The sequence below is a fragment of the Protopterus annectens genome, chromosome 15.part0, assembly GCF_019279795.1.
Source record: "Protopterus annectens isolate FY-2018-M chromosome 15.part0, PAN1.0, whole genome shotgun sequence".
Classification (NCBI taxonomy): Eukaryota; Metazoa; Chordata; order Ceratodontiformes; family Protopteridae; genus Protopterus; species Protopterus annectens.
In genome coordinates, this window is record NC_056749.1 from 73,039,227 (window position 1) to 73,060,502 (window position 21,276).

At 40.5% G+C, this 21,276-nt stretch overlaps 1 protein-coding gene across 1 annotated transcript in view; it reads right to left on the reverse strand.

Moving 5' to 3' along the window:
* XPNPEP2 (X-prolyl aminopeptidase 2) overlaps positions 1–21,276 on the reverse strand; it is a 983,740-nt gene that overhangs the window by 220,425 nt on the left and 742,039 nt on the right. Inside the window, exon 15 of the mRNA XM_044057066.1 lies at positions 3,527–3,587. Coding sequence (XP_043913001.1) covers positions 3,527–3,587 — 61 coding nt within the window. The remainder of the gene's footprint in view (positions 1–3,526; positions 3,588–21,276) is intronic.

The window sequence follows — 21,276 nt, forward strand, 5'->3', positions numbered from 1 at the left end:
GAGTCAAGTCGTACTGTAGTACATGACATCACTTATATACAGCTGTGTGGTACTACAGTACAGGAGGTCACTTATACACAGCCAAGCTGTACAGTAGTAAATGAGAGACCTTACCTACAGCTGTATGGTGCTATGGTATAGGACAGTACTTAGTACTTATACAGAGTAAAGCTGGACTGCAGTAAATGAGAGCACATGCATACAACTGTATGGTGCTACAGTGCAGGAGAGTACTTAGTGCTTATACAGAGCCAAGATGTACTATAGTAAATGAAAGTACTTATATACAGTTGTATGATGCTGCAGTATGGGATTGCACTTATAAATGAGAGTACTTTTATACAGCTGTGTGGTACTACAATACAGGAGAGTACTTAGTACTTATATAGAATCAAGATATACTGCAGGAAATGAGAGTACATACATACAGCTGTATGATGCTGCAGTACAGGAGAGTACTTGTCTGTAGCTGTATGGTGTTTCATTACATAATGGCACTTAGTGCATATTTCACTGCCAAAACATCTAGCTGGACTCCATATATCCCAGAGTCCCTTACCACCATATTATCACCTAGCAACATGTTCTGAAGGTGCTATAAACGACCCAAAATACTTCCTCCTGGATGTTTACTAAATAATGCTAACTATGTCTTCAGTGAAGCTTTCCTCAAAATGTTTAATCTTAACATAGCCACAAGATTTGTTCCTAAATTATGGAGCACTTCAATGGTAGTGTCTTTCCACAATGTCCCTCCCATAGACACTGGTAATTATAGTCCCATTAGCTTTATTAGCCTTATTTGAAAGCTATAGAGTATATAAAATGAAAAAAATTAAGAGCAAGGGCTATGAAGAAGATAGGGATAATGCTTTGTATAGCACAAAGAAGAGATTAAAAAATGTATACATCGATGATTTAATCACTGAGTACAATTTAATGTTTTGTACTTAACCTTGAAAAGATTCAGAGAGGATATACAAAAAAAAGGTTAGATGTTTGAACAAGTTAAGATATGAAGGATTAAAATACTTGAATCTTCAGCATTTAATACAGAGTCATTAGAGGAAAACTTTGCCAAGCTTACAAAGCCATCAATATAATGAATTAATATCTAGTTTAAAACTAATTTTAGGAGAAAAGGCTGGTAACCTAAGACACAGTGGTTCTCAATATATTGTTAATCTCAACAGAAGTAAGAATCGAGATGACTTTATATGTCAGTCAATCCCCAGACTGTGGAACTCTATGCCACTTTATATTAGAGTAACTGTTATTTTAGATGTTTACAAGAGGCAGCTAGATTGCACTATGGGAGACTATAAATTTCCATATAACATAAAGGAATCCTTTTCATGTATGGACCAATTTTGGGAAGCTGGCACTTCTAACGTAACATAGTATTTATGTATGTATATGTAAGTATAACTGATGTTATCAATTACGATAGCAAAAATGTCATTAGTCCTTCAAACGTTCGGCTTCGTTAGAGGTAGAGCCTGCCTATTCAGTCTAGTCAACTATATCAAGAGGATCACAGTCAAGAATATATCATCCAGATCCAAAGATATAATTTTTCTCTTATAATCAACACTGCTTATACTAATTATAGAGTACAGCACCCCCAACAGGATGTACCTTTCTCCACATACCGAACAGTTAGAGATGCTCCAGATGATATTAAAGTAATTCATCTACCAAGAGCTCCCAGAAGGCCTACCCCTTTACATAGCGTCTTATAAAGTCTTGTAGTGTGATCAATACCTTGTCTGCTGTGCCATCTGTCCGTGATCTATCTCCACAGGTCTAGTGCTTAGTAAGCACTGTAGCCGAATCTTCAAGGACAGATAAACAGAACATGACGGAGAGAAAGATTCATTATATAGCACCTCCCCCAGCTGTGGAATAAGCTGCCCTTGCATGTAAAGCAGTGTAATGCATCATCCATCAAACAGAAGCTGGATGACTAGATAGGCACCTTCAAATTTACCCCAAACAGATTGGCCTAAGCCTCTTTGAAATGGTGGGTACAGCTTGAGTATGAGTATTATCAAGGGGATGATGGCTGCAAGACTAAATTGCAATGGAACTTCTATGAATATACAATCAAAAGGTGGTAAAATGTGAAGTCGTTATGGGGAACGGCAGAGACGTTTGCTGTTTATTTGTTTATGCAACTCATATAGTGGTTTGGGGATTCATGCATCAGATATATGCATTCATTTATTTGTGTAACAGCATTTGGTTTTGTAGTGTTTCTTCTGCTGTATTTTATCTTTGTTTTCTGATTTTCAAAAATGGGGGCCTTGATCAACAGATCAGCTTTATACCCCTAATCCCGCTCTCCTTTTCAAGGCTGGGTGGTGGGGTGCTGAGATTTCATTAGGGAGGCTGGTGCCATAAGTACGGGGTGGGCCAGTACAGATCCACCTTAATGTCAGTCGTCATTTTCTATGGCTTCGAGCACATGTAATGTAGCCAACGATAGTGTGTATTTTAGTAATCTAAGGTATGTATGTCAGTCTGTGTACACCACTCAAGGAGAATGTAATCCCTCCATTTATAAAGGAAATCAAAGCAAAATCAAACAATAGGTAATGTGCTATGGCTTTTGAGACCATCTAGTAACAAATCTACAGCTTTTTAGGCTCATGATTCTACTATACAAAAAAGACTCATACAAAACATTTTCCTGACATTTACCATAACATAAAAAAGGAGAACTAGCATGAGTTGTGTCACTCTGACACTGAATTACCAAGAAAACATGTATAGACACACACACACACACACACACACGCGCGCATGCACGCACATGCACACACACACACACACACACACACACACACACACACACACACACACACACACACACACTCACATGCACGCCTGTGCGTGTGCACACATGCACACATACACATGCACACACATACACATGCACACACACACACATGCACACACACACATGCACACACACACACACACACACACACACACACACACACACACACACACACACACACACACACACACACACACACACACACACACACACACACACACACACACACACACACACACACACACACACACACGCACACTCGCACACATACACATGCACACACACATACACATGCACACACACATGAACACACACATACACACACACACACACACGCAAGTGCGAGTGGGCACACACACAAACACACACACACACACACATACACACACGCACACACACATGCACACATGCACATACACGCACACATACACACACACATGCACACATACACACACACAGACATACACACACACACATTCACGTGTGCAAGCACACACACATGCACGCATGCAAGCACACGCACGCACACACACACACACACACACATACACACGCACACACACGCACACACACGCGCGCGCACACAAGCACACATATACACACACACACACACACACACACAGACACACACACACACTCTCAATATCTTCAAAAAGATTAAGATATCAGGCAGAAGAACCTTACCTTCTGAAAGACTGTTGGTGTTCCCCAGTGCACTGTACGTGTGATATCTGTTGTCCCATCTCTGGTAGAATAAATTTAGAAGACATTCAGTTGACAAATATATTACTTGAGCAAAAATCTCAAATCAGGCTAAGAAGTTATAAAAAAGGCACACCTTTTTAACTGCTGGCTGAAAGCAGTATTGATTATCCTAGATTCTCAAGAACTGCATTATTCCATTAGTATATTATATCCTATAGTATCTGTGTTGTAAAGGAGTAGTTTATTGGATAAAATAAAACATTTAGTTTAAATCAGAGATGTGCTGCCAAAAACTTGCCTGTTGACACGTTTCAGTCAGAATTTTCAGAAAACATTTCATAAAAATGTAACAACTGCAGTTACATGACATAGTGTACAAGTATGCACAAGCTCCAAATGAAACATTTCCCCAAACAATCCCTTCAGTAGTTTGTCCAGGTATGCCCAAGCACAAAATGACAAATTTCACCCATCACTCTTCAGCAGTAGATCGCAGTGTCCACAAGCTCTTCACTGACTCCAAATGAAACATTGCCCCCAGCGACAACTTCAGTAGTCTGCCTATGCATGCACAAGCACCTCCCTTGCACTAAAATAAATGTTTTCCATTCCCCTTGCTTCTCTGTATTCTTCTGTTAAATTGCTGATTATTGGCATAAATTCAGGGCCATTTACATGTTTTGCATGCAAATGAGCTCATTATGGATTCATTACTATGAATCCTACTGACATGCACATGTGTAATACCCCTTATCTGTGTGTCAGCTGCCTCCCTATTGCTTATACCTTAAGCATATTATCCTTTTGCAAAAGGGACATGTATGTGTTTATAAAAAGGCCTCTGCTTTTACATTTTCATCCTGAAAGTCCATGATTTGCATAAATATGTAGTGCCACTCTTCACATATTACTGCAACATACTGGGCAACAGATTCACTGCCAACTTTATCCATCTCTTCCCCCTCTAAAGGACCAATCACAATACTGGAGGAATGCCAGGCACCCAGCATTACTGCAGCACAGGTTAAAGCTGCATTGTCCAAGGCCAAAAATACAGCTTCCATGGGACCCAACAATATCCCTGGATGTGTTCTACATGAACTAGAAAGTGAACTGGCACCACATTTGTATGCCCTGTTTAATCACATCCTCACCTCAGGCTTTGTCCCTACCAAATGGTGCACTGCTACAGTCATCCCTCTCCATAAAGGGGGGAGTGAATACAGACCCTGGGAATTATCATCCTATTAGCCTGATGAGTCTGATATGTAAGGCTATGGAGTGAATCATTATGGACCTAATTAAACAAGGATATAGGGAATCTCCAAACTTTTGATCCCACACAATTTGGTTTTGTGAAAGGTAGATCATGCCTGCTCAACCTGGTTGACTTCTTTGAGTCAGCCACCAGAGCATTGGATGAGGGCAAGGCAGTTCATACAGCCTACCTCGATCTGGCCAAGGCCTTTGATACCATTCCCCACTCAGGAATTATTAATAAACTCACCAAACTAGGAATCAACCCCCTAAATAACTAGGTGGGTTGCAAATTGGTTCACAGATAGAACCTACAGTGTGAAAGTAGCGGACTCCAAGTCAGACTGCCAACCAGTCATGAGGGATCAGTCCTGGGTCCTCTCCTGTTTGGCATCCACTTCTCAGAAGTCCAGGCCAACACAGAGGGACTCTGGCTGACCAAGTTTGCAGACGACTGAAAGCTGGGAGTCATAATTAACTCTCCAAGTGATGTAGACATCCTACAGAAAGGCCACACTGAGACCAGTGACTGGTGTTGAAACCATGGCCTTAAGCTTAATGCCAAAAAATGCGTCGTCATCCCCTTTGGGAAAAGCTCAGTTCCCACTAATTACCACATTGATGGGAGCCCACTGTACACTGAAGGCATTATAAGAGATCTGGGGACAGAGGTTGACAGCAACCTCTTCTTCGACCGCCACATTGCCACTGTGGTCAGAAAGTCCTTTTATGTGGCACATCTCATTACCAAGGGTTTTGCATCCAGGAAGAAAGAGGTCATTATCTCTCTCTACTCATCCCTCACTAGGCCAGTCATTAAGTATAATGCCCCATTTGACATGTACCTCACTAGACACATGCAACAGCTGGAAAAGCCACAAAAGTACCTCATGAAAAGGATCCTAGGCCTTAAACACATGTCCTACATGGACAGACTCACAAAACTCCAGCTATTCTCTGTCTCATATTGTCTACTAACAGGCGATCTCTGCTTGACTTACAAAGCCATGTCTGACCCAGCACTGTTAGAAATGCTACATGTAAAGAAATCCCAGTCCCTCCGCACCACATATTCCAGAGACCTCAACCTCATTACCACAATCAACAGAACATGCTGGAGGGACAGGTTCATAACCCAGAGACTGCCCATGCTCTGGAATAGACTTCCCATACATATCAAGCAGAGCACCTCACTGGCCCTTTTCAAGAGAAATGTTGATGAGTGGATGGGAAATAGAAAATTCACTGCAGGGATAACACCAGTAGCTCTACGTGATTGAGGCACAGGGAACTAACGTTGGATAGCACGATGCCAGGGCACTTCTATGGGCTAGGCTTGTAAAGGCTCCAGGGCCATTCGCCAAGTACACACCTATGAACCTATGAACAATGTGAAGCCCCATACTATGAATACCAGCCATAATTACAAAATCATCTGCAAAACAGTTTGGCTCCACCATACGAGAGAGTTTGTGCTAGTAAATTAATTTCCAATGCTGAAATTAAATTGGATTACATTAAAAAGTACTGTGCAATCTGGACCCTAAACAAAGCACATAGAGGAACACATAAACATGTCCATTACCATTATCTGTTATTCACCAGGTCATTTAAGTATGGAGAGATTCGTCAAGATTAGTAACAGCATTTTCCTCCGGCCACATCTTCTCAAGCTATGTAGGCCTTTGCACTTAGAAAGATACTAGTGAATACCTTGTGTGGTGAAACTAATGCGCACAGAGTATTTTCTTTGTGAAAATTCAATCTGCCAAGGTGCACTCTTTGTATATTTTAGGGCTCATACAAAAAATTCAACACATCACCAGTAATGTTAGAAGTAAGTCTATGGTCCCCATACTTATACACTCTGAGAATATGACATAAGCCAAACTAATCACTCACTAGTGAAAACATATTATCTGTCACAGTCCACCCCCCACAGAATGTTCTCAGGCCTGCAGCCATAGCATAAAGTTCAAAACCCAGAAAGCCTTGACCTCCTCTCTCAATGGGCAAGGTGAGAAGCTTCCACGGGACTCTGTATGAGACAAGGACATTTTTGAATAGATAAAGTTTTGAAATTAGAACTGTAGATTATAATGTTTATAGAATAACCTATCCTTAAACTGTAGATGTTTGTTTGATTTATTTAGTTGGTCAAAAGTTTAGAAATTCCCCTGAAAGTAATTAAGATTAGTTAGGAAAATACAACTATGTATAAAATCAATGTATGAGTTTCTAAAGCACTTACGATATATTAAGGAATTATTTAAACTATGTCACAGCTAATAACAAAAGGAAAAATCAACATAGGAGCCATCTGTTATCATTACTGATTTACCCAATACAGCTATAATGCAAACACATGACTATCTCAAAGCTAAAAATAAAAAAACATGCCAACATGAAATATCTGTAATTACTTGTATTCCACCCAAAATGCTTATTAATAAAACAGCAGCCTAACACGGGAGGTATCCACCATTATTACAAGTTAATGTTCAAACCTTTGAAAGCATTGATGATTTGTGCATGCGGGAATACACCTTATGTGACGGCTTTCTTTTCCTTGTCAACTGAAATAATTATCCATGTAGTCTATTACGAGTAAAAAAACAGAAATAATTTATGAGGGATCCATGGTCATATTGATATTAAGGGTAAACAGGTAGAAGATTAGAGAAAGCTAATACTATGTAGATTAAGGGTAGTAAAAGACGATGTAAGTTACAACCTGATAGGTGACACAAGGGAAATCCTTTTATTAGTCCTACTGAGCTAAATGCCAGGTGTGCTGGTGTTGAGTATTATCATTAGTCCTACTGAGCTAAATGCCAGGTGTGCTGGTGTTGAGTATTATCATTAGTCCTATCGAGCTAAATGCCAGGTGTGCTGCTGTTGAGTATTATCATTAGTCCTACTGAGTTAAATGCCAGGTGTGCTGGTGTTGAGTATTATCATTAGTCCTACCGAGCTAAATGCCAGGTGTGCTGGTGTTGAGTATTATCATTAGTCCTACTGAGCTAAATGCCAGGTGTGCTGGTGTTGAGTATTATCATTAGTCCTACCGAGCTAAATGCCAGGTGTGCTGGTGTTGAGTATTATCATTAGTCCTACTGAGTTAAATGCCAGGTGTGCTGGTGTTGAGTATTATCATTAGTCCTACCGAGCTAAATGCCAGGTGTGCTGGTGTTGAGTATTATCATTAGTCCTGTCGAGCTAAATGCCAGGTGTGCTGCTGTTGAGTATTATCATTAGTCCTACCGAGCTAAATGCCAGGTGTGCTGCTGTTGAGTATAATCATTAGTCCTACTGAGCTAAATGCCAGGTGTGCTGGTGTTGAGTATTATCATTAGTCCTACTGAGCTAAATGCCAGGTGTGCTGCTGTTGAGTATTATCATTAGTCCTACTGAGCTAAATGCCAGGTGTGCTGCTGTTGAGTATTATCATTAGTCCTACTGAGTTAAATGCCAGGTGTGCTGGTGTTGAGTATTATCATTAGTCCTACCGAGCTAAATGCCAGGTGTGCTGGTGTTGAGTATTATCATTAGTCCTACTGAGTTAAATGCCAGGTGTGCTGGTGTTGAGTATTATCATTAGTCCTACCGAGCTAAATGCCAGGTGAGCTGGTGTTGAGTATTATCATTAGTCCTATCGAGCTAAATGCCAGGTGTGCTGGTGTTGAGTATTATCATTAGTCCTATCGAGCTAAATGCCAGGTGTGCTGGTGTTGAGTATTATCATTAGTCCTACTGAGCTAAATGCCAGGTGTGCTGCTGTTGAGTATTATCATTAGTCCTACTGAGCTAAATGCCAGGTGTGCTGGTGTTGAGTATTATCATTAGTCCTACTGAGCTAAATGCCAGGTGTGCTGGTGTTGAGTATTATCATTAGTCCTACTAAGCTAAATGCCAGGTGTGCTGGTGTTGAGTATTATCATTAGTCCTAGTGAGTTAAATGCCAGGTGTGCTGGTGTTGAGTATTATCATTAGTCCTACCGAGCTAAATGCCAGGTGTGCTGGTGTTGAGTATTATCATTAGTCCTACTGAGCTAAATGCCAGGTGTGCTGGTGTTGAGTATTATCATTAGTCCTACCGAGCTAAATGCAGGTGTGCTGGTGTTAAGTATTATCATTAGTCCTACTGAGCTAAATGCCAGGTGTGCTGGTGTTGAGTATTATCATTAGTCCTACCGAGCTAAATGCCAGGTGTGCTGGTGTTGAGTATTATCATTAATCCTACCGAGCTAAATGCCAGGTGTGCTGGTGTTGAGTATTATCATTAGTCCTACTGAGCTAAATGCCAGGTGTGCTGGTGTTGAGTATTATCATAGATCCTACTGAGCTAAATGCCAGGTGTGCTGCTGTTGAGTATTATCATTAGTCCTGCTGAGCTAAATGCCAGGTGTGCTGCTGTTAAGTATTATCATTAGTCTTACCGAGCTAAATGCCAGGTGTGCTGCTGTTGAGTATTATCATTAGTCCTACTGAGCTAAATGCCAGGTGTGCTGCTGTTGAGTATTATCATTAGTCCTACCGAGCTAAATGCCAGGTGTGCTGGTGTTGAGTATTATCATTAGTCCTACTGAGCTAAATGCCAGGTGTGCTGGTGTTGAGTATTATCATTAGTCCTACTGAGCTAAATGCCAGGTGTGCTGGTGTTGAGTATTATCATTAGTCCTACCAAGCTAAATGCCAGGTGTGCTGGTGTTGAGTATTATCATTAGTCCTACCGAGCTAAATGCAGGTGTGCTGGTGTTGAGTATTATCATTAGTCCTACTGAGCTAAATGCCAGGTGTGCTGGTGTTGAGTATTATCATTAGTCCTACCGAGCTAAATGCCAGGTGTGCTGGTGTTGAGTATTATCATTAATCCTACCGAGCTAAATGCCAGGTGTGCTGGTGTTGAGTATTATCATTAGTCCTACTGAGCTAAATGCCAGGTGTGCTGGTGTTGAGTATTATCATAGATCCTACTGAGCTAAATGCCAGGTGTGCTGCTGTTGAGTATTATCATTAGTCCTACTGAGCTAAATGCCAGGTGTGCTGCTGTTAAGTATTATCATTAGTCTTACCGAGCTAAATGCCAGGTGTGCTGCTGTTGAGTATTATCATTAGTCCTACTGAGCTAAATGCCAGGTGTGCTGGTGTTGAGTATTATCATTAGTCCTACTGAGCTAAATGCCAGGTGTGCTGGTGTTGAGTATTATCATTAGTCCTACTGAGCTAAATGCCAGGTGTGCTGCTGTTAAGTATTATCATTAGTCTTACCGAGCTAAATGCCAGGTGTGCTGCTGTTGAGTATTATCATTAGTCCTACTGAGTTAAATGCCAGGTGTGCTGCTGTTGAGTATTATCATTAGTCCTACCGAGCTAAATGCCAGGTGTGCTGGTGTTGAGTATTATCATTAGTCCTACTGAGCTAAATGCCAGGTGTGCTGGTGTTGAGTATTATCATTAGTCCTACTGAGCTAAATGCCAGGTGTGCTGGTGTTGAGTATTATCATTAGTCCTACTGAGCTAAATGCCAGGTGTGCTGCTGTTGAGTATTATCATTAGTCCTACTGAGCTAAATGCCAGGTGTGCTGCTGTTGAGTATTATCATTAGTCCTATCGAGCTAAATGCTAGGTGTGCTGGTGTTGAGTATTATCATTAGTCCTACTGAGCTAAATGCCAGGTGTGCTGCTGTTGAGTATTATCATTAGTCCTACTGAGCTAAATGCCAGGTGTGCTGGTGTTGAGTATTATCATTAGTCCTACCGAGCTAAATGCCAGGTGTGCTGGTGTTGAGTATTATCATTAGTCCTACCGAGCTAAATGCCAGGTGTGCTGGTGTTGAGTATTATCATTAGTCCTACTGAGCTAAATGCCAGGTGTGCTGGTGTTGAGTATTATCATTAGTCCTACCGAGCTAAATGCCAGGTGTGCTGGTGTTGAGTATTATCATTAGTCCTACCGAGCTAAATGCCAGGTGTGCTGGTGTTGAGTATTATCATTAGTCCTACTGAGCTAAATGCCAGGTGTGCTGCTGTTGAGTATTATCATTAGTCCTACTGAGCTAAATGCCAGGTGTGCTGCTGTTGAGTATTATCATTAGTCCTACTGAGCTAAATGCCAGGTGTGCTGGTGTTGAGTATTATCATTAGTCCTACCGAGCTAAATGCCAGGTGTGCTGGTGTTGAGTATTATCATTAGTCCTACTGAGCTAAATGCCAGGTGTGCTGGTGTTGAGTATTATCATTAGTCCTACCGAGCTAAATGCCAGGTGTGCTGGTGTTGAGTATTATCATTAGTCCTACCGAGCTAAATGCCAGGTGTGCTGGTGTTGAGTATTATCATTAGTCCTACTGAGTTAAATGCCAGGTGTGCTGGTATTGAGTATTATCATTAGTCCTACCGAGCTAAATGCCAGGTGTGCTGGTGTTGAGTATTATCATTAGTCCTACTGAGCTAAATGCCAGGTGTGCTGGTGTTGAGTATTATCATAGATCCTACTGAGCTAAATGCCAGGTGTGCTGGTGTTGAGTATTATCATTAGTCCTACTGAGCTAAATGCCAGGTGTGCTGGTGTTGAGTATTATCATTAGTCCTACCAAACTAAATGCCAGGTGTGCTGGTGTTGAGTATTATCATTAGTCCTACTGAGCTAAATGCCAGGTGTGCTGGTGTTGAGTATTATCATTAGTCCTACTGAGCTAAATGCCAGGTGTGCTGGTGTTGAGTATTACAATTAGTCCTACCAAGCTAAATGCCAGGTGTGCTGGTGTTGAGTATTATCATTAGTCCTACCGAGCTAAATGCCAGGTGTGCTGGTGTTGAGTATTATCATTAGTCCTACCGAGCTAAATGCCAGGTGTGCTGGTGTTGAGTATTATCATTAGTCCTACCGAGCTAAATGCCAGGTGTGCTGCTGTTGAGTATTGTCATTAGTCCTACTGAGCTAAATGCCAGGTGTGCTGCTGTTGAGTATTATCATTAGTCCTACTGAGCTAAATGCCAGGTGTGCTGGTGTTGAGTATTATCATTAGTCCTACCGAGCTAAATGCCAGGTGTGCTGCTGTTGAGTATTATCATTAGTCCTACTGAGTTAAATGCCAGGTGTGCTGGTGTTGAGTATTATGTTGGTCAAATGCCATAAATGAATACTGTTTTTGCCTATTATCCTTGGTTTGACACTGCAGGTTGGCTGTTAGGAGTTTTCTATTAAAACATGGATGTTACAAAATGGGAATGTGCCCCATCAACACTGTCAGCAAGCCTGTTCGGTTAAGAAGATAATTCCCTGGTCACATAGAGGCATTCATGTGACTGCTGAGATAGGTTCAAGAGCAAAGAGACATGCTGAACATATGAGTCGTAAGAGAATTATCATGTTTACCGATATGCTTTCAGGGCTAATCTAAGTAAAATAATGCAAAATATAAAATTATCTTTGGAAGACAGCATGCAAGACAGATGAAAGGCAAGTAAGAGGTTGGTAACAAAGAGGTAAGCCAGCTAGAGAGCAATCATGATAGGTTCAACCATATCTTGCCAAAGGATGGACTTTTTACTGATTAAGGGTGTGAGACAGAAGTTAGAGTGCAGTTCCTGGTAGCATAAGGCAAAGGTTTACAAAGCAAATAAAACAGGAAGAATAAATGAGATCTAATTGAAGCTGCTATGGAAACAGAGGATAAAGGGTCCATTATTATAAGTAATTAAAAAAAGATTAAATTAAACTATGATTAATAAAGTTTATATTCAACTTTCACCTCAGGAAGGTTGATTCAATAAAACCATATATTTTTTATTTATATGCTTTCTATCAATCTAGTCAAGTGATGGATGCCTTGGCGAGCATGGAGTTTCAGGCACAACAGCGAAGAAGCATTACCATACAACAAGAATAGTGACCATAGCAACAGGAATAGCATTGCCATATTGTTATATTCTACAATCTAAAGATATATGGCATGAGCAAATTTAAAGGTTAACCTAAATGCTTTTTTAAGTATTGTAAATATGTTACGATTATATAATAACATTAATAAACACGTTTAAAATAAAGCAGATCTTTCATTACAAGAATCTAGGGCTTGACATAAATTCTATAGTTTTAATCATTCTTCACGCTGCAAATATAGTCAGTCATATCCAACAACAATTAAAATGCAGCCAGCTGTATCAAATTTATTCTGCCTTAAGGCAAGTAAGGTATTATTAAAGAAAAACAGTATTGGCTAAGCCAGAAAATGCCCTATTATCTCACAATCTACTGCAGTCACCAGATTATTTCAGACAAATGTTAACAAAATCCGCTATTTCTTCTTTTTAGTTGAGCTTAAAGTCTGGCAGTTACCCCAGAGTAACAAATGCAGAGAATTATGGCCATGAGCTGCTAATAAGCCGCTTTCTGTGACCCAGGGTTTGATTCCGATAGTCTCTGTTTGCCTACTGTGTGGCCTTGAGCAAGTCTTTTGAGATAATTATGAAAATTGACTAGGTTTCTCACTAGTCTTCTGGACTACATGCCTAGTAACTACCTATGAGACTAGTACCCACCACTTCCCCTTTTTGAAAAAGACAAAATGTTTTCCTTTTACAGGAAGAGTAATCAACTTCCCTCTCACTTTTGTAATCAGGCTAATCAAACAACTCATATGATTCTGATATCCTCACAACTGGTAGATCAAATACTGATGACACGCTTACACTCATAAGATTACCTTTTAAGACAATCATTATCAAAAAGACATTTAGTAAACGTGGGCCAGGCTACCAACCTTTTAAACTAAGCTCAAAGATTTTTGTTCTGGCAGAGAATTAGAGATATTGGGTTAACTAGTAATAATAATAATAATAATGGATATGTCCCATGTTAGGTTGGTGTTCCACTAATAAGCATATTGGGTGGATTACAAATAATTACAAATATTTCATGTTGTCATGTTCTTTTATTTTTAGCTTTGAGATAATCATGTGTTTGTATTATAGTTGTATTGGCTAGATCATTAATAATATCATATGTTTGTATTATATCGTGTTTGTATTATAGTTGTATTGGCTAGATCATTAATAATATCATATGTTTGTATTATATCATGTGTTTGTATTATAGTTGTATTGGCTAGATCATTAATATCATATGGCTCCTATTTTGATTTTTTTTTCTTATTAGCTGTGAGATACATGAAGATTTCAGTTCATGGCAAATATTATTTGACATAAACACTGTATGTGTGTGGGGTGGGAAGCTGGCAAAAGGGGTGGGAGGTTGGCATAATGGTTAAGGTGTTTGCCTTATAGACACAAGGTGCAGGGTTTGATTCTCACATGGGATACTTGGCTAGGCTTAAAATGACCCACACGTGCAGATAGCCTAGTACTAATCTATGAACCTGTGTGTCTTATTCCATCATACATAACATATTTATTGAAACTATATTTTATTTTTCTATATCACTCCATTTATCTTCCCTGTGTATTTTCTTTGTATTATTCATTATTACGTAATGACTGAGTGAAAAGGGCACTGTGTACATTACTCTTGTCTGATTAACAAACTAATACATAAATCATCTTCATTCCTGCACAAAGCAACATTTTGAAAAAAAGTTGTTACATGACAACTCACAGGAGTTCTTATTTCCAGTAATCTGTTATGTCTGTCCCAGTATGATTTTAAGGACAACAATCCCTTCACTGCTGTTCTCTTACTTCCTCAATAGCATGGAGTATGATGCCCTCACTGGGGCAGTTTACATTGTTTTGAGCATGGGCTTTGACTCCATGTTACACCTGCTCCTTCTCACTTACCCTGCATTTTATGGAGTCATTTCCTGAATGATCAAGTTGTTTTCCAGATACTTGACAGGGCACATTGATTGCATATTGGTGAATATGCATTTCTCCCAGCACTTTAGCAGAGGTCTCCAAAGAGCTATTTTAGGCCCTTTATTTTTCTCCCTTTTTGAACTCCAGTTTTCCACTAAGACTGGTAGAAGATTGTCTTATCTGTACATGATTTTGTCTCCACCATCAGTCCTGAGCTCCAGAATGATCTTACCATCTGTCTAAAATAACTGCAACAAGAAGTACATTATAAAATTATGAAAACCCAGGCCCATATTGTTCAGATATAGTGTAAGTAAAAATCTGAGGTCCCAAACTGAGAAGTCATTGCTCCCATGGGGACTAGTCTCAGAACTGCCCAAACTTTTAAATGTCTGGGTGTCAGAGTGGACCCACAACAATTTTTCTCTCGTTATGTTCACACTATACAAAAATAAAATCTCCAGTACTTTAAACATTTCTTACAGAGCCAAACATTTCCTTATAAGTGAAGCTTGGCATGCATTCGGTAATGTCAGCTATTAATACTATTATTGAACACAGTTTTCATCGTGTCACACAAAGCACTGAGATAGATTACAGTTAAGTAGTTAGTTAATTAGGTACTAAAAAGTATATATGCATACAAATTTAAAAAATCAAAAAAAGAGTAATGTAGGATCCAGGAAAGGAAGAACATGAGAATAACGGGGCGTCTGAGCATGACTAGTGTATAAGAAATGGGATGCTGTGCTCAACACGCAGGGCCGAAGGGTGGCTCACAGAGTATTGAGTGACACTGGATTTGGGATCCACATATGACTTGTGGAACTTTAAGGGAAAATATGCAGCTACACATGATATTAGACTAGCTAGAGAGGTATGAAAGAGTAGAACGGGACTGGGACAGAAGCAACAGCAGGCCAACAGACAGGATGGTGAGAAAGGAAGTGGAGAAAGTAAGGGAGAAGGAAAAACAGGTGGAGGTAGTCAAATGAGGAGTAATAAGTGCTGTTGGAAAAACAAGGTGAAGAGGAAAAAAAAGGAACTGTATGTTATGAAAGCAAAGACAAGGAGAAAAAAAATCCCTGGTGGAGGTACATTCAGAGATGTCATTGACAAGTACTAAAGGAGGCAAAGATGAACCAAAGTAAGGACAGCAGGAGAGAAGTGGGCAGGGAGGTGCACTCAGGTAGATAAGAGAGACTGAACAGTGAAAAGGGCTTGCAGGTAAAGTGCATGAAGGATGGGAAAGGGAAGACATGCATCATTTTCAGGAAGCAACTAGAACAAACAATAATGAGATTTGAATAGTGGACTAATGGGAAATGGGGCAGATATGAGGAATGGGACATTAGGGAAGAAGTAAAGGAGGTCCAAGAGCAATAATGGGGGACAAGAAGGGAAGATTTGTTTACTGGGGATTCGATCACCAGTTGGCCTAGCAATGGTGTGTCAGGGACAGGCTCTGCCCAATCCAAGAAGGGGCAGTAATGCTCAGATCTCAGTGACTGTATCTTTAACATAAGGTGGAATATTGGGAGGAGCAGGTCATAGATGCAGAATAGGGATCAGGTACTCAGGGAGAAGAATGAAGGAAGATTGGAGCATGTAACTTAGCCAAAACAAACTGGACCGATTCTGACTATGATTGGCTAATATCATCATTATTGTACAATGCAAGCAGTCTGAGCAAGAGGACCGAGAGCTGCATTCAGTGATGCAAAAGGGGAGATTAGCCATTGCCCACATGAGCCAATAACAAGAGAGGGTGGGTATGGAATGCCAAAATACAGGAAGCTTAGGAGTAATAGACAAGGGAGCAAGGGATGTACAGTAGTGACCTACATAAGGGAAGCCATAAAATGTGAGGTCATAGAAGAGAAGAAACATCATACCATCAAGGGCAGGGGATTGAACCTATGTTACAAGCCAAGCAACAGTTAAAGTAGAGGAAGAGAGGAATGCTAGAGGAATAATGTAGTATATTAATATCCATGGAAGAGGATGAGAAATGACTGGAGAGAGAATAATGGAGTATAAGCTAGCAGGAAAAGGGTAGAATTAGGAGAGATCTGCATCTTTTAGCAGGAGAAAGGGAGAGTCCATGTTTTAATGTAGTGGGGTAACAGAAGTTACATGAAGTCTTGGTCCATGAGGAGTTTAGCCAAATGGTTCAGAACTCTACAGGAAAGGGCCAGATTCTACAAATGCTTCTAACTAAGGTGAAGGGCAGCGGGGATGTCCAGGTGTAGGTGCTATGTATGTGATTTGGAGTAGAGGAAGGACAAGAACACAAAGGCATTGCCATCAGACTTTACGGAAATGGATTCTGATGAACTGGAGAGGTGGACAGTGATGACTTAGGGGACTGTCGAACAAGTGAGCGAGTAAACACATATGGTAATGGATCAGGGATACAATATTAGAGGTTATACACAAGGGTCTGAAGAAGGATCCAAAAGAGAAGGTTGATATAGATGCATTTGAAGTGGAGGCAGGTAGGCAGGTGAAAGGAGCATACAAAAGATGGAAAGGAGGCAGTGAAGAGGTGGGGGGAAACACGGGGGAGGAAGGCATAATAAAGTACATCAAAGAAAATGAGGAAAATAAAGGACAAGGTTGGAACAGACTTGACAGCAGGCTCAACAGAGAAAACTACAGTCCTTTTAATGATATAGCAAAAATAATGACAGGAGGAAGAAACATAGCCAGGCTAAGGAAAGATAGGAAGAAGGCTGGGATAAAACAATGATACTGAATGAACATCCCAGTTCAGCCTTTACAAAGAAAAGCTGGGAAGGACAGGATACTACGCTGGTGTGTGTGTGGCAGAGTGTAAACAGCAGTCCTCACACTCCAGGATATGGACAGAGTAGGTAGGCAGAGAGAGTGTACTTACTTACCAAACCAAGGCTAGAGCACTGGTACCATGTTTGTTGCCTACCAGAGCTCGCAAGAATCTAGTCAGTATGCTGGCAGATGCCCTTGCTGAGGTTCTCAACAGACTATTTATTTATTCTTTGTTGACTGGACTTGTCCACTGGGCTAGTTGCCTCTTTTCTGAAGAGATCTGAGGTGGTATTCATACTGACTATGAGATATTTGGCCAGGACACGGGAATATTCCCTTTTTCTTTTCATTTCGTGTCATGGGATCTTTTACAGCCACCTCAGCTACCATCAACTCAGGCAGATGGGGCCTCATTTTAACTTCTCAGTCAAAGGATATACTATTGGTAACTGAAGGTGTGTCTGTGGAGCAGAGGGCAATAACTATGGTACCCTTGCACAAGGAGATGGAGTAGGAAACATATGGAGCAATTACAGGCCTGTTAGCCTACACATAGTGCAATGGAAAGCTACAGAGGGAATTCTGAGGAAAACATTGGTTGCTTTAATAGAGAACAATCAGCAGAACATAATCTAACTTCAGTTTGTGGACAGAAGGGACTGTCAAACAAATCTGATTCATTTTTATGACAAGATTGCTAAAGAATATTTTGAAGGAGAACTGATAGTTGTAATTGTCTGCAAATTCAGTGATGTCTTTGACATGGCCCCATACAGGTGGCTGCTAAGAAAACTGGATGTGTTTGGATTGTAGAATCAAGACTGTGAAGTGGATTGGGGCTTGTGATGAAGAATGCCAGGATTGAAGAAAGTGATCAGTGCAGGACATCAGGAATACATTTTGGGTCTGGTACTTTGCATTCTGTTCATTTCAGATATATGAGATTGACTAGAGTACAGGATCAACGTTTTCTGTGGTGACACAAAGTTAGAGGTAGCAGTGGAGGATGGGGTGACACAAAGTTAGAGGCAACAGTGGGAGATATGAAGACGCAAAGTTAGAGGCAGCAGTGGGGGATGTGGACAATAAAGTCAGGGGCAGCAGTGGAAGGTGTGGAGAACAAAGTAGCTCATTGTCCCCCCCAAATTCCTAACCAGGGTTTCTCCGTCCATTACCCTAGCCTGATATCCCCCTTCGGGGATCATTTTTGTATCTCTCCTGCTGTCATTAAGTGTCTGGCCACCAGGTGGTGCTGTACTCTTAGCTTTCTACCCTATTTATCCTTTTCCTCTCATTACCTGCTTCTACCTATTTGAGTGCCCAGCTTTTTTCTGCTTACTAATTTCTCTCTTTAATTAGTGTCCCTCTAGTTTGTATTTCACTCAGCACTCCTCTGACATCCCAAGTCCATCCCTGAAAGCCTTTATACTTTACTCCACAACTCTACAAACTTACCTTCTGAATTCTCACTCTTACTGATTGTTTTCCTTGACATTTCTTCCACTACCTGGCTCTACCCGCTCCATTCGCCCTGCGGGCTCACTCCGCTCTCCTACCCTACCCCCAAATCTCACCCATCCCCAGTGCTCCTACATTTATACATCACAGGACACTCCCCTTCCCCTATTTGTCCAATTACCTCATTACTTTCCCCTGAACAGTAGATACATACACACCCATACTTTCACTACTCTTCATTCTACTTGCCATACTATCTCTCTCCTATCTAGCTCATTAATCAACCCTATTTCTGACCTCACACTATCCTCCTTCCTACCATGCCTTCATCACACCAGCCAAAACATACTAATCTGTTTCTCTTTCTTGCTGCAACACCCATACTACTTATACCATTTATCCTTACCTTGTATGAAAATTTACATTTCACTGGATCCCTCCATCCACTAAAACAAACATCAACTTTCAATCATCCAACTGCTCACAGCCATGCTAACATCAACTCCACCTCAACCTACCTCTCCCCAAAGTATCATAGGCTAGCCCATATTACTTTCCAACAAGCCAGAAAATAACAATATATTCTCTGCAAACTCCTTAAGTTCTCATTTACTTTACAACAACACCCTCTACTTCACGGTGATATTCATCCTAATCCGGGACCTAACAACAACACTCTACTAAATCCCCACCAACCCCATCCTACCACTCCATTTACCCCCACTAAAACTGCAAACTCCATACTCATAGCTTATCTTAACATACAAAGCTTAAACAATAAAATTAGCCAACTTCATGCACTTCTTGACACACATTCCTTTGATGTCCTATGTCTAACAGAAACCTGGCTCAAACCAGGAACAAAGGACAATGAAGTCATCCCACCAGGTTATAATATAATAACATTAGACCGTACAACCAAAAAGGGTGGTGGAGTAGAAATTTTGTATAAGGTCTGCAGTAGACTTACAAATACCTTTAGATAATAATGTAGAAATCCTTATCACTAAACTTCAGGTCAATACCAGCAAATCTATTTATATAATTTGCTCCTACCTACCTCCAGGCAATCAGATCAACACCCTTGAAAATATCCTCTGCTGGCTCTCTTCTTCCCGCCCACAAGAAACCATAGTACTTGGTGACTTCAATATAGACTAGAATTGATGTACCTCAAACAAACCTTCAGTCCATATAAACCTGTATGGCTTCTCTCAAATTATCACCATCCCAACCCGAATTCATAAACCCAGTAGCAAAAAAAGTACCTTAGACTGGATCCTAGTAAAAAAAATCCCATCGCTTATATAGCTAATACCCTTCCTGTTGATATTAGCGAACACTTCCTTACTTATATAATTAGGCAAAAAGACCTTCATTCCTAACCAACCATCCTTAAAACTACACGAAACAAAAATCACTTTAAGGCTGTAAGTTTCCAAGCTGAGCTACAAACCTGTGACTGGTCTGCCTTAAAACAACTCTCTCTTGAGGAAGCAGTATATCCTATTTTAACTCCAAATTCTTACAAACACTGGAATACCATGCCCCTAGTCGATCCATAAGAACCAGAAGTAAAGCTACACCATGGCTCTCTAAAGAGACAAGACACAAACTACTATTAAAAAATAAGATCTTGTCTAAATGGAGAAACACTAAAAACTCAAACGATCACCAGAACTACAAACACTGTAGAAATGCCACAAAAAAATCAGTACTCCTTGATAAAAAAAGCTACTACTTTAAACTCCAAGACAAGCATCAACAAACGCCACACACTTTCTGGTCAGCTATCAATAGACTTTTACACCCAGGCTACTCCTAGACTCCAACCCATTCAGGTCTCTCCTTAAGCACTCCTAAGGAGATTGCTAACACCTTCAATACCTTCTTTACAGAAACTGTACAATCTCTTGCTAATTCCTTACCTCCTGTTAGCTCAACCCTCACATTCCCCATGACAAGCAAACCCCCTACCTTTCAATTAAATCCTGTCTCTACATCCTTCATCTATACCGTACTGACTAAACTTAAACAATGTAACCCATCAGCCGATCCTACCAGCTGAATACCTGCAAATCGCAGCTAAAGTACTTTCCTATCCTATTTCCATACTAATCAACAGAACCATCACTGAAGGTTCCATCCCATCTCTCTGGAAAATCTCTCACATAATTCTACTTCATAAGGGTGGTAACTCAACTGAAATATCTACCTTTCACCCCATAAAAACTCCATTGACAAATACATATTCACCATACAGAGCCAAAACAACACTCTCCTTGAAATCGTTCCCAACACCAAGCTTCTTGGCATCATTAATGATGAAGAACTAAAATTTGACACTCACATCCAATCCGCAATCAAGAAAACCCAACAAAAGTTAGGTCTCCTTTACAGGTACAAC